Below are 17,453 nucleotides of genomic sequence, written 5' to 3'. Positions count from 1 at the left end.
ATTGAGTTGAACATGAACTCTTCTGTTCTAGAAAAATCCGAGGCCATCTGTCAGACAAATAAAGCTTGAACTGGAATTGTTGTTTTAAAGACAAATTTCTTTACAATAACTTAAGAAACTAATGAAGTAAGTTTGCGTTTCATCTGGAAATCAAGATCTCAGAGTCTGCAGGAAGAGCGGAGAGACAATAAAAACCACGTTGCTTCAAGTCCACTGATAGTCATTTTTTGGTATTGGTCCATTGTGTTTTATCCTAATTGAACAAACACATTTTTCTCCCCTTAAACTGATCTCCAACTCAACACCTAAACATGATCTCCCACTGTGAGAAAACTGATAACTATGGATTAGTGTGAAGAATACCTCCAGTAATAGAATTTAATGGATAAAATGAAAAAAAAATGCAAATGAAGTGCATGTTATGTAACACACAGCCGTCAGGAGACAAGAAGAAAACAAAGAAATTATGAAACTAATTATGAAAACTCATCATCTTTTTAATTTGCCCATTAGATTAATTCGTCCATGCACTAATTTTATCTAATAAACATTAACAGTGAGCATTTAAAGGGACAAAAGCATATTTGCATGGCAATGTTTTACACCATACGCCTGCTAATGTTGTTGCCTATATTTAGTCTGGTTTTACTTTCTTATAAAAGCAAGCTATCATACAATAAGAAAAACCAATGACAACCTATTTTACGCAAAATTATCAGAACATATCGATAATCCTTCTAATAAAATTTGAAATGTGCAAAAACAAACAACAGATTCAATTATTTAACAAAAATATGTTAAAGACTAAGTTGCATCTAGTGTAAATGAATCACAACACATCTGGAACAGCGTAATTGTTCAGATAAAACCAAAGAAGAGACATTGGCCTTAATGGACAGTATGGAAAAAACAACATCAACATAAACGAGTCAAACCACCCAGAAAGCACGGTGGTGGAGGTGTGATTATTTGGGTTTCTTTGATAATTTAGATCAGTGTTTCTCAAACTTTTTCAGGCTGAGGATCACTTAACCCTTTTAACAAACACTCAGAGCACAACAAATTAATATACACAACCTAAAATGAAAACATTAGCGTCTCAAGTCACTTATTGTTGTCTTTGGTGCTGTTTTTTAATGTGACTGGCGTGATTTTGGATATTTACGGATTCTGAAAGTGTGGATTCTAAGCTTTCCTAAGCTTTCAAACACATGGAAATAAAAAAAGAAGCTGTTAAGTGTTGTGTGCATTAATAACACTTTAAGACTATTTGTAATTTACAAGGATAATAAAAGAAAAATAGACAGAAACAAAAAATACTCTTCTGCTCTATTAAATGTAAAAATTATCCACCCATTTCTATCATTTGTATATATTGTATTTTAATAATTTAACCGACTCATTTTAATTGAATAAAAATAGCAATAGCTGCCGACGTGCGAGTAGGGCATCATAAGCAAGTAAGTCATAAAAAACAAAGAACTGTTCTCGCTAACTGAGACTGAAATCCCTACCTTTCACGGCACAGTGCCGTTCAAAAGAATCGAATCGCTCGTGAACGACACATCAAAACTCTCAGGAAGTATGACTTCACTTTTCTCTGTTGTTTTCTTTCCACCGGTATCTTCAGTTTTTCTTTTGAGTGACCCGTCTTTAAGTCGCTTTTCCGTTTTAAACGCAATTCTTTAAAAAGCTAGCTGTAGCGTCGCACTTTGAGCTGACGTCACGGCAAATCAACGGTCGTTTACCTGCAGTACCTAGCGGACCACTAGAGGGCGCCCAAGCACCACCGTTTATCTCCTCTATCTGTACACCGATGTAGCATACAAGCTGTTTCCTGTATGATTACTCCATTAGTATGTCATGTTTTCACTGCTAAATATGGTTTTACCAGCTACGAAACATGTTTCTGTTTTCATTTCTTCTCTTTTAATAAGTAATGACTGTGCACTTAAAGGTTAATATTGAAATTTGCTAACCTAAACACCAAATCATTGCGACAATTTCCTGACAAATTAACAAGTGTGCAGTTCAGAACATATTGATCACCTAAGGTAAATAAAAAAGCTAAAGCAACACACAAAAAGATCTGTTGTGCAAACAACTAATGTTGAATAAAACTAATAATTTTATTCTATTATAAGAAATGAAAAATACCTCAATTACAAATAACAGTTTTGCATCAAGTCTGTTGATCAGAAATGACTCTTCAAGTTGTAGCACTTAGATTTTAAGAACCACTTCAGCTTTATTAATATTGTCTGGCTTTAACATTCAAGATCCACACCTTTACTGATCTCACCGCTGTGGTTATAAAACCTGTTTGCTTTCAGAGAGCTCTCATGCTTTAAAAGGAGATGATTCTGGCTTTAAAAACTTCTGATTCGTGTCACACAAAGCCCTGATCTGATGTGTGCAGCCATTCCTGCTCAGAGTACAGCTCTGATTACCAAAAGTAAACACTTCATTTCCAGATACACACTTTTAAATGCCGTGTTTATCATCGCTAAGCCACCTGCAGTGTAAATAAAATGTCCTCGCAGGTAATCTTAGGCCATTTCCACGCACGATTCTCCACGTACCTGATGACTGACAGATGTTGGGCTAATTAATATCCTCTCATTATTGTGGTACGGTGGCATATTGATTAAAAGTTAATTAATTTTGTTTTAAAAATGTGTACTTTTTTAATGATAAGCGTAAGTGGGAAGGCCAAAACAGATGTTATGTTTATGTGTGATAACAAAAATATTTACTAAATTCATGCATTTCAAAGCTAAAGTTCACCGTTTCCCTTCTGACTGGAGTTCACATAATATCTTAGTGCATGTGTAAAGTGTTTATGGTCTCACAGGGCAGTTGCGGAGGTCTCCCATGTTGCTGGCGTTGCGGAGCAGCTCTCCAAACATGTCCGGTGTTGGTTTCTCTCTGCACTCCAGCATCCTCACCGCCTGGTTACTGCAGCATTTGACGCACAGGAGAGAGAAGGAAAAAGGAAAAGATCACACACTTTGCTGCTGAAAGTGTAAAACCAACATTGTTGAACCTATATGTGAAATTTTATATTTATGCTTTTGTTTATTTGCAACATTACTTGCAAGTTAGTTTTCTCTTATTTCAAGTGCGCTGAGATATTTGGATTAGAAACAAGACCAAAAATACTTGGTAAGATTTTGTGTTTTTGCAGAGAAAATAACAAAAATACATTCCAAGAGTAAATAAATAAATTCTAGATAAAGACCAGAGTCTCAAAATCTTTTCAATTTTCAGTTTAACCAGCCCCCGATTGGTGACCCAAAGTCGGGAATTCCAATTTTGGATCTTCTCCTGGTCCGTGAACGCACCACTCTGATGACAATACTCTTTGCTGTGCGGGCGCTTATGAGGAAGTGAGATTTGTCAGACAGATGGAAGATATTTAAAGGGAAGACAACTTTTCTACAAAATGTCAGCAGTTCATTTAGGCAGTAAGAGAGCAAGACTTTCCGTGGATAACAGGAAGATAGCACTAAAACTAGTGATTTTCAGTTTCCACATCTAAAGTTTGACCTCATATAAAATCTCCCTTTGTTTCAAAGTGATTTTTAAAAATACTTTAACTGAGAAGAGCTAACAGAACTTAAACATGAGAAATCTGACTGTTCGTATCCGTTTTAAAGTCCTCTGATTATAAACTCATACATACATAATTTATCTCTGTGAATGTGAAGCTACAGGTTTGACTCAGGTTTCACCAACTCAAATAAAACACCTTTTTAACTGCTGGCCTTTAGACGGAGCCACTGACAAGAATAAATGAGAAACGGTAGGAAGAGTAAGAGGGATGGCTATGGTTTTATGAAAAATTTAAATGGCATATACATATTCAAGAAGTTGCTGATAAATGTAAGAAAATTTTGAATATTTTGAGATGTTTGGCTGGCAGTGACTGGGGAGCAGATAGACAATCACTAAAACAGATTTGCACAGGTATGATAAGATCCAACATACACTTTGGTTGTTTAGTTTACGGTTCAGCAGCTAAAACACATCTGGTTAAATTAGACATTATCTAACATCAGGCACTAAGATTATGTACTGGAGCATTTAAAACCACACCAACAGCAGCATTAGAAATAGAAATGGGAGAAGTGCCATTAGATTTAAGAAGAACAAAATTAGAAATTAATTATTGGTTAAATTTGCAAGGCAATAACGTTGATCATCCAACTCTGGAAATTTTAAATCCATGTTGGGAAAAAGAAAAGAAAGAAATGAAGAGTTTTGGATGGACAATTGAAAGTAAAATAAAAAAAAGTAAAATGATTAGTTTAGAAATTAGTCAAACAACACCAATATCAATTACACCACCCTGGATTCTACCAGAAGCAAGAGTAGATATGTCAATAATGGAAAAGAAACAAGATAAATCTCACATTGTAGATAGCTATTCAGTGCAATTATATTTAAATAATTATTATCAATATGTTCAAATTTATACTGATGCATCAAAAATAACTGGGAAAATAGGAATAGCGTTTGTAGTACCAGAATTCAATATAAAAATAGGAAAACGAATTACAGATGGATTATCAGTATACACAGGAGAAATGTTGGCAATATTATTAGCTTTACAATGGGTAGAAGACATAAAACCATTAAAAACAATAATATGTTCAGATTCAAGCTCTGCATTATTAAGTTTAAAATATAATGAAACAGATAGTAGGATGGACATTTTATTAGAAATATTTCATACATTATTCAGAATACAAAACATGGGTTTAATAGTTATATTTGTGTGGGTTCCAGCACATATTGGAGTAGATGGAAACGAGAGGGCAGATAAAATGGCAAAGAGGGCAATTAAAAATCCTGTTAGTTTTACAGTTAAATTAGTAAATCTGAAGGAAAGAGTATCGTTAAAGAGAAACTGATGAAAGTATGGCAAGTAAGGTGGGATGAAGATAATGGAAATGTAATATTTTGTGTAGCAGTAGTGCTAAGTTTTGTTTTTTATCCTCGCAGAATGAATTTAGTCTGGGTTGGCAACAGAAGTAAGACAGTGGCAAAGATGATATACGTAAAAAGCTAGCTAGCTAGCAAGGGATTGTTAGCAGCTAGTTAGCGGTAGCCTCAACCGGTTTGAGTCATCGAACATAATGAAGCCGTCTGAGTGTGACACAAACGGAAGACTTTTCTGTCAGACAAACAAGAAAAATGAACTACAGAGAATATTTGAGATTAAATAGTCCTGCCACTAAAAAATTTAAGACCTGCAATTAATGTATTATTGTAATTAATTTAAGGCTTTTTAAAACTGCCCTGCAGGCTCTGGTCCACATCTCAGAGCGTCGTAAGTATCATAATAATAATACGAATGTAAAAACCATCTTAATCTCTCCTTCCTTCCTCATCCCTTCCACCGCTGAATTAAACCTTTTGACTGCTCTCTTTTAGGGGAAGCAGGAAAATGCAACGCCACAGCCAAGAAGATGTTCTTATTTCTGTTTACTTATGTCTGAGCCGTGCTTGAGCCACATATCTTCCTCTCTATTTTTGTCACCCTTGGATTATCTTACTTATGCTGACTTTTTTGCTTTCTAGGCCGTAAACAGCAGGCCTCGGTGAGGTTAAAAATAGCCTGGCGGTGTTAACAGGCACAAACACAGGGGAGGCTGCTCCGTTGTGCTTGAACTACCTGTTTACTTGTATTTTCACCCAGCATTTCTACTTCGATTATTTACCAAAGGGATACGTATGGATGTTTTGTTTCATTTTCTCATTTGGTGGTTCTGCTCCGCTGTTTTACTTATAGATTTTTGTTACTCCCTGGGTGCAACTGATTGATTGCTACCAAGTTTCTTATTTCATTAACTTGGAGCGTGGGAGATTTTTAACGTAACACACGCACTTGACTGTGTGAGGATTTGCCTGGACGTTCCTTCATTCACATTTGGGATTCGTTTGCACACGCTCACCTGCTCCTGCATATGCATGAGCACGTGCATGATGTATGCGCATACATGTTCATGTGTGATTTCGCTCAGCGTTCGGCCGGGGCCCATGCAGAGAAGTGAAGAACGCGCTGTACCTTCTTTTACTGCCGTGATTAAGCCTCAGCTTGCTTCCAGGTTTACTGCATTGTGTGTATTCACCCGCATGTGTGCGTGTGTGTGTGTGTTAATGTGGACTTACCAGAGGGACGTGGTGGAGATGTAATGAACCATCTGAATGAAGGGCAGGGGGTCCGAAGAGGCTCCACAGCTGCTGCACACACACTGTAAGAAGAAACACATCCTGGGATTCATTACAGGACATCGTTTTCTCTGATAATTATTTTCTCGTTAGGGGCCATCAAATGTTAAATCACATAATGATTTAGGGTTTATTTTTTTCCACCAAGCATTTTCTGGATCTAAACAAGGGCCAGAGCTTGCTGTGCAGAGCCGTTTCTGTTTAATCGGATGAAGAAACGATTCAAGCCAACAAAGTCCAGATTCCCATCTTGGCACCGAATCTTTGCTATGGTAAAGAAATTGGAAGACTGGATTTGCACGTGAAAGTCGGACCGGTGGAGGTCCAGATGCATGATTTCCCACAAAAACATTTAAAAGAACCCAAACAAAAAAAAAATGCTAGTTTTAATGTGACATTTTTGGCAAAAAAAGTTGAAAACCAAAAACGTACTTGAATTATTTTTTAAAGATGTCATAAATCAGCCAAGGCAACTGGCTGAAAGTCTTTATTAAAGAATTTATACACCATAAACCTTTTTCAGATTTTGTCCAAAGCTCATACTTCTGTGTATTTTATTAGGTGGATGGATGTTTTAGATCAGGGGTGTCAAACTCATTTTCATTTTGAGGAATATCAAAATCTGAACGTTCTTAAAGGGCCGGTTCTGCCAGAATACATTGATAAAACCCATTAAACTATTAAAATGTCAAACAATAGCTGTTCCTACAGGATTTTATGATTCTTTTTGTGGTTTTTTTGCTGTCAAACTTGCAGATTTTGGGGATGACAGTTTAGAAATGTTTGTTAGGAATTTTTACAATATTTGTGGTATTGTAAAAAAATTTAGACAGATATTGAATTGTCTAATTTCAATATCTGATTTAGACAACCAGATATTGAATAATCTCTTGAAATACACATGTTTTTCCATAATTCTAAGGTTAAAATCAAATTCCAGACTTTCCTGAAGTCAGTTTAAAAAAAAACAAAAAAAACACCTTTTGCTGCAGAGACAGTGAAAGTCTTTGGAAGTATCTACAAGCTTTAGGTATCTTAACTGTTCACGATTCTTTATTGTATATTTTAGAGTTTTTCTCTGTTCTATTGCACTTTATTACTCGCACCATAATTTACGGTCTAAGTTTTGATTACTTAAGCTGTTCGTGCCGACAGCCCCACTGGAAATATACTTAAAGTGAAAAAGAGTTATTTTTTTTAATCGTGATACCAAACTTGACTTCTTGTTAAGATTCAATTACATTCAATTACAGTTTTCCTTCCCTAGAGGTTTAAATGTCCAGTGTTTCTCATTTTAACTGAGTAAAGTCACTATTTGATGCTATTCTGAGACACAGGAGATCTGATAATACATATTAAATCAGTCGAGGGGAAAATGACGATGAGTTATTAAATATTTGAACAAATATATGGGTCGGGTTGGTGGTAGGATTGTCTAGAGAACAAAATATTAGCTTTGGGTTTTCATATGACCAATCGCTTCTCTCTTAATCACTTACCTGTTCAAACAGAGTCATGGCAAACTTCTGGTGTGGTATGCAGTGTTTGGCCGTGCAGATGTCCTCCCTGCTCTCCGCGCTGATGTGGAAGTGGATACGCATCAGCAGATTCTCCTGAGAAACAAAGTTTACACATATGAGCTGTGTGGTTTTAAGAGTGCTACATGTAGTGTGTGTGTGTGTGGGGTGGGTGTGCGTGCGTGCGTGCGTGCGTGCGTGCGTGCGTGCGTGCGTGCGTGCGTGTGTGTGTGTGTGTGTGTTTTTGATTGCTCCTCTCTGCTGGTGCTCTTGTTAATCTGACCGTGGGAGCAACATCTATATTTCATAAGAAGCCGACGGATTCCCTGACTGAACACATTTACTACCAATCGATCAGACAGCACCTCTCAGAAGCACACATAAAATACACACACATGCACGCAGACACAACACACACACACACGCACACACACACACACACACACACACACACACACACACACACACACACACACACACACACACACACACACACACACACACACGGAGGGCAAAGAGTGGAGAAAACAACTGAGATTCCCTGGAAGAAACCAGGAGCACAGAGGAAGTTTAAAGATGTTACAGCTATAAAAATAAATAACATTTTGATCTGCATAATGTTAGAACAGCTCCACGCAGACCTAAAAGTATAAAGACTTATCTATAAATTATTATTTTTTACTAAGTTTTACAGCTTAATATAATCAAAAAACAACAACGAACATTTTATTGACTTCCATAGAAATTTCCTTACTCTGCATACTGAAAATATTCACAGTACTTCACTTTTTCCACATTGGAAATTGTACTAAATGAATCTCTTTCCTCAAAAAAAAAAGTTTTTGAGTGTAAAATCATTTATAATCCCAATACAGTCAACCAGACAGGACTTTATCAAAATGCACTTCATTATTTTACATTTGCACCCGAGTACAAAGGGTTTCCAGTGTACATGCTAAAATAAAATTAAAAAAAAACAGAGGGGCATTGAGGATGTTTCTTTTCCTTGAATTAGTGTGTTGGTTATGAAAATATACTTATTTATATTTTAAATGAACTAACGAAAAGCAACTGTGAGCGTATGTGAAGCCACGTTGCTGCTGCAGACTCACAAAGCACTCGGCAGCGTCGTCCATAATGCCCAGCTGAAACCTCTGCTCGTCTTGGAAAGTCTTGGCCAGCGCGCTCCGCAGTGCGTCTGACGGCAGAACGCGCTCGCTGCTGAACTGGAACTGAGCAAAGATACTCTGCAAATGCACACAAATATAAAGAATACATTAATTTTTCATCTGCTGCAGCAAATATAAACTATTTTGCACTATAACGCTGCTCCTGAAACACCTCTGCATTTTTGGAGCTAGAACAAAAACAACGAAAAAACTGTCAATGCATCTTCCTGGATCGTCAAGTTCTTCTAATTGACCCATAAAAAAGAAGCAGGAAAACTTGTGAACCTATCAAGAGCTAAAGTGCTGCACAAAACTCTCTGACAGGGATAAAACAAATGGCTCTACCGAGGCCTCAATATCACAACATGTAAATAATAAATGGCACTTTTCTCAAACAAAATAAAGCAGCTCAAAGAGAGCTTTGTAGCAGTGAAATGGAAACCAAACCAGGAGGCTAACAGAGAAAGCTAGGCCACTGAAGTATGTTTTGAGGGCAGCATCCGATGTGAAGGACATCATGGAGAGACCCGGCAGTCTGCAGCCTCTCAGGTCTAATGGAGGAAACAATCCTGATCTTACAAACCAGCCCATAAAGATATATGCTTCTTTTTGCAAGCTTCACTGATTAGTTAGAGAATATTAAAAATACTGATGAAGTACACCTGGCATTCTCTTCCTTAAAGCCTTACCGCATTTTTGTTATTTCTAAAATATATGCAGATTCAAATATTTTGAACATTGGAAGGTGTCTGCAAAATATTTTCAAGACTAACAAAGTTGGAGGAGTTACATTATACCAGGACTTCATGCTAATGGTCTGAAAACCAAATCAGACTGAGTATAATTGGTTTAAACTGTAAAATTGTAAAAGAAAAAAAATCTCTGATTTTGACTGGACTAAACTCAACTAATTAAACAGAGCATTATTTAACCAAACCTAACTCACTTAAATCAAGTGAACTGAATAAACTGAACTTGATTTAAATGAACTAAATTGAATCAAATGCAGTAATTAAGATTCAACTGAATTGAAATCAGCTGGACTAAACTAGATTGAACTGAATGCATTTCTATTTGATTTTAACTGTATTTAAGATATCTCAAATTGCGATAATGGTGCTGATAGTGCAGTGTTGCTAATAAAGAGAAAAAAAGAAATTACATTTCTGAACTCAGGTACCAGCAACGAGTGAATTTTGACCAGCTGGTTGGAGGCTGCAGCACCAAAACACGGAGAGATAAAAGCGTAATCAACTTTCTCCATTTTGCCGACGGATAAAAATGACCTACTTTTTAGTTAGGAAGAGATTTATGCTGGGAAAAAAATGCATTCATTTAATATGTTTTTTTTTTGTTTTTTTTTTGAGAAAACCTGGGACAGAAATAAACCTAATTTGGCTTGACGTATCCGAACAGCGGTTGGTCCTCTGCTGGTTTTCAGCCACAGTGATGGATTCAGTTGCTGATGAGACGGCTGGACTGAAAAGCAGCAGGTCTCCTCTGTGTCCTGAGGACTTTTAAAAACACTATATCAAGAGAAAAATATTCACACACCGTCACAGTTCGTCAGCATCCGTTTCTGTCCACAGTGGGTCCATTTTAGTTCATCAACCAGAGGTAAAAGAAAATCAAGCTGAAGCAACAAAACTGAACTACATTTCCTTAAAATGTGACTTTACATTGAAATGTTTGTTTTTCTTTCAAATCTTCTATTCATTAAATAAAGATTTACAGTATTTTGCTTATCAAACTGAATTTTTAAGCCAGCCTTTATGATTTGTTTGTCATTTTTTTTGTTCCTAGGTAAAATATCGTAAATATCTTCTTGCCCAGCACTACTCTCATTCCTGGATTCAAAGTAAATTTCATTTCAAAATTAAAGTCTGGAGGAAGAGAATCCAAGTTGAGATCCAATGTTTAGTTTGCACCGTTAGATGATTTTGGGAGCCATCGTGTCTTCTGCTGTGTTTAATCAACTCCAGAGTCAGAGCCGACATCTACAAGGTCTTTTTGGAGTACTTCATGTGAGTACTTCATGCTTCCTTTTGTTGACAAACTTTATGAAAATGCTGATTATGTTTTCAAGGACGACTCAGCGCCTGTCAACACGGCTAAAGATACAAACATTTATGCTAATGACTGTCTCATCAATGTCCCTGATTGACCAGCAAACTGGTCTGATATGAACTCCATGCAGAACTACTGAGATGAATTTAGTTAAATGACAATTGCATCTACATGACGTCTCTAGAATGTCCTTAATTCTTAAAAACTCTTAAATCATGCATCTAAAAGATCTTAAAATAATTTTTTTTTAAAATTTAAGTTAGCCTTTAATATGCTAGTTACAGATCTTACATTTTGACAGAATGATTTAATTACTTTTTTCTTCTTGCAGAACTTTTCAGTCAGGCAAAACTTTGGTCACACTCCCCGCTAACATACCCTCGCTAGCTAACTTGTTTTTTATTTTGCGTTTATCATGTGCGAATTTATCGCCAGTTGGCAGGACGAAGTTTGTATATTTCTGTGGAGGTAAAGGTCTTAAATTTCATTCAAAATTATATTTAAAAGTTTTACATTTGTGTTGGTGAAACCTGCAGAAACCCTGCTAAAATATGTCCATATTGAAGTGTTTAGCAATGTGTTTTGGCTTTAATCGCTATTTTTAAGTAGGGAAATTGTGAAGAAAAAAAAATCATGATATGTTAATTCTGGCATAACTGATTCCCTAATGGTTTGTCCTTTATTATAAGTTAAGTAGATCTGATTTCAGGTGGCATTCTGGAAGTAGTTCACCAAAATGGCTGCGATGATAACGGTGTGAAAATGTTCTCAAACAATAGGCTTCATCAGAGTGAGTGCAAGTCGAGTGTTGGCAACGGAAAAGGTAATGCAGTCGTGCTGCTGACGGAGAGGAGTGTGTATGTGTGTGAACGACAGAATCAGAGAGAGAGAGAGGAGGAAAAAGGGAAAGTGTGAGCAATATTGTGTGTATGTGTGCGATATGGTGTCTGTGCTGACTGCAGCATTGCGCCAAGGAGAATGGAGGGGGAATAGACCCTACAGAGAGGGAGGGATGGAGGGAGGAGTGCAGGGAGAGAGGGGGCGGAGTGAGTGAGTTAGAGATGTGTGTTTAAGTGTGTGCGCACATGTCAGCGTGTGAAAACACAAACAATCAGCACCCACTCCCATGTTCATTCATTTTCTCCCTTCTTTCCTCCAGTTTTCCATTCTTTCAATCCCTTTCCTCACTCTTTTTCCTGGTTATTGCAGTGTGTTCTCAGGAATCTGCATCCAAGTGTGCGCGTGTGTAAATGTGGAAGTGTTTTGCTGCTGAGAGAGATAAATTGTTGCAGTGATTTTCTTGAGGGATAGCTACCGGCGTCCTCTGAACTTATCTCCACTACACGATGCAGCCTTCATCTGCTGCAAATCAACCTCAAGTGAAGTAAAACATAACCTTAATTTTTGTTGCTGCATCTTTAAAGAAGTTGTTTAAAAATTTAACACTCCATTGAAGCTAATTTGGTGGGTGTCTGCCTCGGTTATTCGGATGCTTTAATCAACTCCAAGCAGACTGTGGGGAGCAGCGTTGCAGCTGATAGCTGGCAGGACGGTTAATGAAACCTGACAGGAAAATACGGGACACCACCTTACATTTCTACACCCACAGCTGACTGGCGCGGCGCGCTACAAATCCTGTACGTGTGCGGCGCAAGCGGGAGGTTCCTGAGGTGCGTGGCTGGAGTGCAAAGTGAGATTTGTGAGCGTTTCTTATTTCAGTGTCCCAGCGTGGGATGTGCTGGCTCAGCGCTTTCAGCCGGGCCAATTAATTACAGCGAGGCGCTGGAGACGGAGCGGCGTGTGGAGCGCGCACATCAACACCGGGGCCGCATCACACACTTCCAGGATGAGACACATGTATAATGGCACTGATGCAACAAATGGCCGGAGCGGAGCTGCATTAAGCCTGGTCATTAGGAGGGAGGCAGGAGGTTACAGATCTTCATCTTCTGGGCTGCTGGGATGCCAGGCTACCAAAGGACTGTGCAAAACTTTTAAACCTTTCTTTATAGTTTGCTCCCAAAGAGATGGATAATTTTGCGACAGACTTCCAATACTGAAGTGCATTTATGTTCCAGCAATGGTGCATTTATATAAATATCAAGTTAGCACGATAAATATGAATATGCAAGCTAAACAAAAGTACACCAATATCACACATAACTCAGTGTAACTATTATTCAACTATTTGTATTACAATCTAACCATTTATTTAGGTTCTGGTTAACATTTATGTGTAAAATGATCAAAGACAACTGAGGCCTAATCCACATGTAGCCTAAAATTTGGGAAAACAAATATATTTTTATGCCTTTTTTTTCTTTCATCCCCACAGAAGCTCAGTTTTATACCACTAAAACCAATTATGAAAAAGTCACACCAAAGTGGAGATTAGAGAAAACTCCATGTTTGTATGTGTTCATGGGAAAACAGATTTAAAGTGCCAACCATTACAGCCTATGACAAACAATGCACCAATATATCCACATAGTTTAACTTAATTCCTAATCAACACTATCTTGTGTTTTAGTGACTTTATAAGCTAATAGACTATTCAAAAGTAGTTCCACCTACATTTCTTTCCACACACATGACCCTCCTGGCGCCATGTTTAATTCCTCACAGGAAGTCGTTGTTTTGAAGCAATCTCATTGGCTGACATAGATTTTAGCTTTGCGCTACACTGTCCCCTATGGGTTCACCATGTTCAAAACAACAATCAGGGGCCAATTAGCGTGGGTTCATGTAAAAATGTTTCTGAAACTGATCCCATATGTACAATATTATTTCTTTAAACGATATGACAGAGATGGTCGGTCCTGCCTGCAAAAACACAAAATCTTATTAAGTATTTTTAGCTTAGTTTTAATTCACTTGAAATAAAACATAAATAACTTAAAGTAACTTTTCAAGAAGGTATAAGAGCTTGTTTTAAGTCAATAATGCATTAACATTAATTTTAAAAAGTACTAGTTCCACTGGCAGATTATTTCACCTGTAACATTTCTCCCATGTTTGGCATGAGGAAAGAGTCTGATTGCATTCATTTCAATAAATATCTTTTTCATTGATTATCAAGAAGGGTATGAATGATTTTTGACAGCACATAAAAGCAGAAAAAATATATTTTTGATTGATAACACAATTTGAGAGACACTTGTTTCACTTTTTTGATAAAAATTGGACTAAAGAAGGAGATGATGGGATTCTAGTCCACATTTTCTGGTGCTTGATCTGTCAGTGAAGTTAAAAGAAAATATGGATTAAAATAAAAAAAAAAACAAAAGAAGAAAAAGAAATCTGATTATGAAACAAAACAGAAGCAGAACCAGACCTCCCTCACGTTATATGATATTCATATCAAGTGTGATTTTTTTGCTCATATTTCAATGACTGTGAGCAAATCTCTGCCCGATGAGTCAGTTTTAAGACGGTGCAAGTTTATCAAATTCCCATGACTTGGATAACACCAAACCTCAGCTTCCGCCACGAGAAATGAATTAGAGAATCACAGAATATAATTAATTTATAAGCAGAACAGAGAGATTGTTGTATTGTTTCTGAGTGAATAATCTGTATTAAATAAAGACTTCATTTGGTTTGGGTGAGTGACACGGCTGAGTTTAAACAAAGTAAATTCAGCTTTTGAAAAGGAGATCAACACTCTGTAAACATGTATTGTAAACATGTATTGACTCTCATGCTAAATGTACTATTCAGAGGTACATTTACTCTCTTTGATGTAAAGAGGCTGTATGCTTTGCCACCAGTTTGAGAAGGACTTCGATGCAGCAAACAGAAAGGGGCGGGGACGGACCACTGTCAGCCTCAGACCTTATTTGGAAATGGAACCATTGCACTCCGGAAGTGAAGGAGGCGCCATTTCCTATATTATCCGCGGTCTCCCGTTTTTATTTTCTTTTTAAATCTGTGATATATCTTCATTTTTAAGAAGGAGTTTCTCTCTCAGCATGTATTTGAATTTCTCTCTTTTATTTTCTTCAGCGCAGCTCACAGTTTTGAACAAATTCTGTAGTTTTCTGTGTACTTCTAAATCTGCTTCTTAGTCGCATCTTTTCCGGCCTGCTACTGCCTCTAGTGGCGTGGGGGTGGTAACACAACTAATATAATTATATTACTAATCAGAATACAATTAAGTCTTTATTATTTATTCTGGCATTATTAAGCCCAATATTACTGTGTGCACAGTACACTCTTCTTCAGGGCGTTTACACAAAGTAACTGTGTTTTTCCCTGATTACATTAAAATGCCACTCCATGTGAATTATAAAGGCAGAAGATAAATAAACATTATAAAAAACGGACTTGTTCTGATTTTTACAGAAAAAAAACAACACACTCAAATGAGTTATTTAGAAAAACAGGAGTGTTCGTACCTTCAGAGCGCAGAAGATGCATGAGTCCTCCATGCACTTATGAGTGGTCAGCTGCCGAAAGCTTCTCCGAAAGATGTCGAGATGCCACAAGACCTGGAAAACAAAAACACACACAAATTTTTTATTCTATTCAACTTGTCCAGTTGAGAAATAAGACTTTATCCCACAAAAACCGATGAAAGGAATGCATTCTTGTTTGACTTGGACTGAGATTTTAATTCACAAACAGATTGAGTCTTTAAATATATGGAGAATGAAGAGGAATGAATAGTCAGAAAAACATTGCTGGGAGTTTTAATTTGTGGGAAACACACACACATCCTGTCAGACCTGAGTGCTGCTCCCATACAGACAGTCCATTAAAACCCCTGTTAAAATATCCTTTCCTTTCATTCAAAAGGATGATGATCTACCCAAAATAACCACCTGGAGGAGTTTCCTAAATAGCTGCCTGTTGTAACGGTTTGTCGTCTTTGATTTGATTACTTGAAAGGCTCACGGTTTCCATGGTAACATCACATTCGGTCTGATTATATCTGCAGGTGCACGGCAATCAGAAAAATTTATTAGAGGTGCAAATGTTGAAACATTGCTAAGGGAAGTTTATGTACAAGAGCAGGATTTACTTTAAATTTAAAGCAGTTGTCTCTTTGTTTTATAACAAAGAAAATATAAACGAGCACCAACTAATTTAACAAAAATATCGTTTAAACCTTGATGTATTAGCAAATTGTCATATTTTTTCAGAATCCTCCACACCTCATATTGTTCCAGGAAAGTATGTATTTCACCTCATTCGTCCAAATGAGGCGAAGAGTTTGAAGTTTCTGAATTTTTGTATTGAACTTCTAACAAAACTTTTTTTCTCCCATAATCCAAAATAATCCAAATATATCTATAACCTGGCAGTTACTACCACTTATTTTAGTTTAAATTAATCTATTGATTATTCTGACTATATATATATGTTTGTATATGTAGCATTGGAAAACTGGGTTTTATCCCCACTGTTATCCAGGAATAACAGGAATTCCTGTTATTCCTGTTATACATGTTACTGTTATACATGTAACATCACATCAGCATGTGATGCTGATGTATATATCAGCATCTGATGCTGATATATACATCACATGCTGATATATATGTATTAGCCTTGATGTAATACATATATATCATATATATATACTGTATATATATTCCTGGATAACAGTGGGGATAAAACCCAGTTTTCCAATGCTACATCTCTGCTCTTTGGGCCCAGGATTTCTTGGGAACTCAAGCTGGACATGAAGCAGCTTTCATCGTCAAAATCCCAGAATCCCTTCGGCTCACTTCCAGTTGGTTTTATTTTTTTATGTATGCAAAAAAAATGGAGCAATAAAAGTTAACCAAGCATCAGAATCAGATCTTACAGCCAACAAAACCGTTTACGTTGTGCAGGTGAACACGGTGAGACTGAACTAGTTCATATTAAGTAAACTGCGTGGAAATCACCAAAACTGGGCTGGTGTGATGTTCACTTTCTGGTGCAAAAATAGGAGGAAACGTTCCACACGGCTGCGTGTTGGTTTCACAGTGCTGAGGCTGCTCTGATATTTCTAGTTGACGTTTGAGCTCAAACAGGCCGTTACAGCTGCTGCGAGGAAACCTTCTGTTACCTCTCCGCTGTCGGGCTCAGGTATCACCATGGCAACCTCAGCCCCATTCATCTGCTCGTGTGCAGAGCTTTCTTGATTGGGCTCGATTAGTTTAATCTTCCCAGAGGGGGAACGGTGCTGATTATGTGATGCGGGTACCGCAGCGAACGACACAAATTAAGGATTTAGCTGAATGTTATAAATTGTATTCAGTCTCAGCTTCGAGGATGTTTTTTTTTGTTTGTTTTTGTTTTTTAATATCAGCAACTCTTGTCGGGGCATTTCTGCTCAAAATACCACAAAATTAAACAAATTCATCTTTATGAATCACTTCTCCAACACAGCGTCCTCTCTGCTTTCTTGATCTTCAGCAATAAGTGGGAGAGAAAGTGAAAGAAGAGAGAAAGACAGAAAAGAAGAGTGTCC

The 17,453-nt window shown here is 37.2% G+C and overlaps 1 protein-coding gene across 7 annotated transcripts in view; it reads right to left on the bottom strand.

Moving 5' to 3' along the window:
* Nucleotides 1-17,453, bottom strand: part of usp54b (ubiquitin specific peptidase 54b) — a 73,138-nt gene that overhangs the window by 35,900 nt on the left and 19,785 nt on the right. For all 7 annotated transcript variants that reach the window (XR_536319.3, XR_536320.3, XM_008437053.3 and 4 more), the window contains 5 exons: nucleotides 15,388-15,480; nucleotides 8,867-9,001; nucleotides 7,737-7,850; nucleotides 6,178-6,260; nucleotides 2,853-2,958 (listed from right to left, as the gene is read on the bottom strand). Coding sequence is in view for 5 of the 7 variants with exons in the window: in XM_008437053.3 (XP_008435275.2) it covers nucleotides 2,853-2,958; nucleotides 6,178-6,260; nucleotides 7,737-7,850; nucleotides 8,867-9,001; nucleotides 15,388-15,480 (531 nt within the window). In the remaining 2 variants the exon portion in view is untranslated. The remainder of the gene's footprint in view (nucleotides 1-2,852; nucleotides 2,959-6,177; nucleotides 6,261-7,736; nucleotides 7,851-8,866; nucleotides 9,002-15,387; nucleotides 15,481-17,453) is intronic.

This window comes from Poecilia reticulata, chromosome 19 (genome assembly GCF_904066995.2).
Source record: "Poecilia reticulata chromosome 19, P_reticulata-male-v2, whole genome shotgun sequence".
Classification (NCBI taxonomy): Eukaryota; Metazoa; Chordata; class Actinopteri; order Cyprinodontiformes; family Poeciliidae; genus Poecilia; species Poecilia reticulata.
This window is presented reverse-complemented; position numbering and strand designations above follow the sequence as displayed.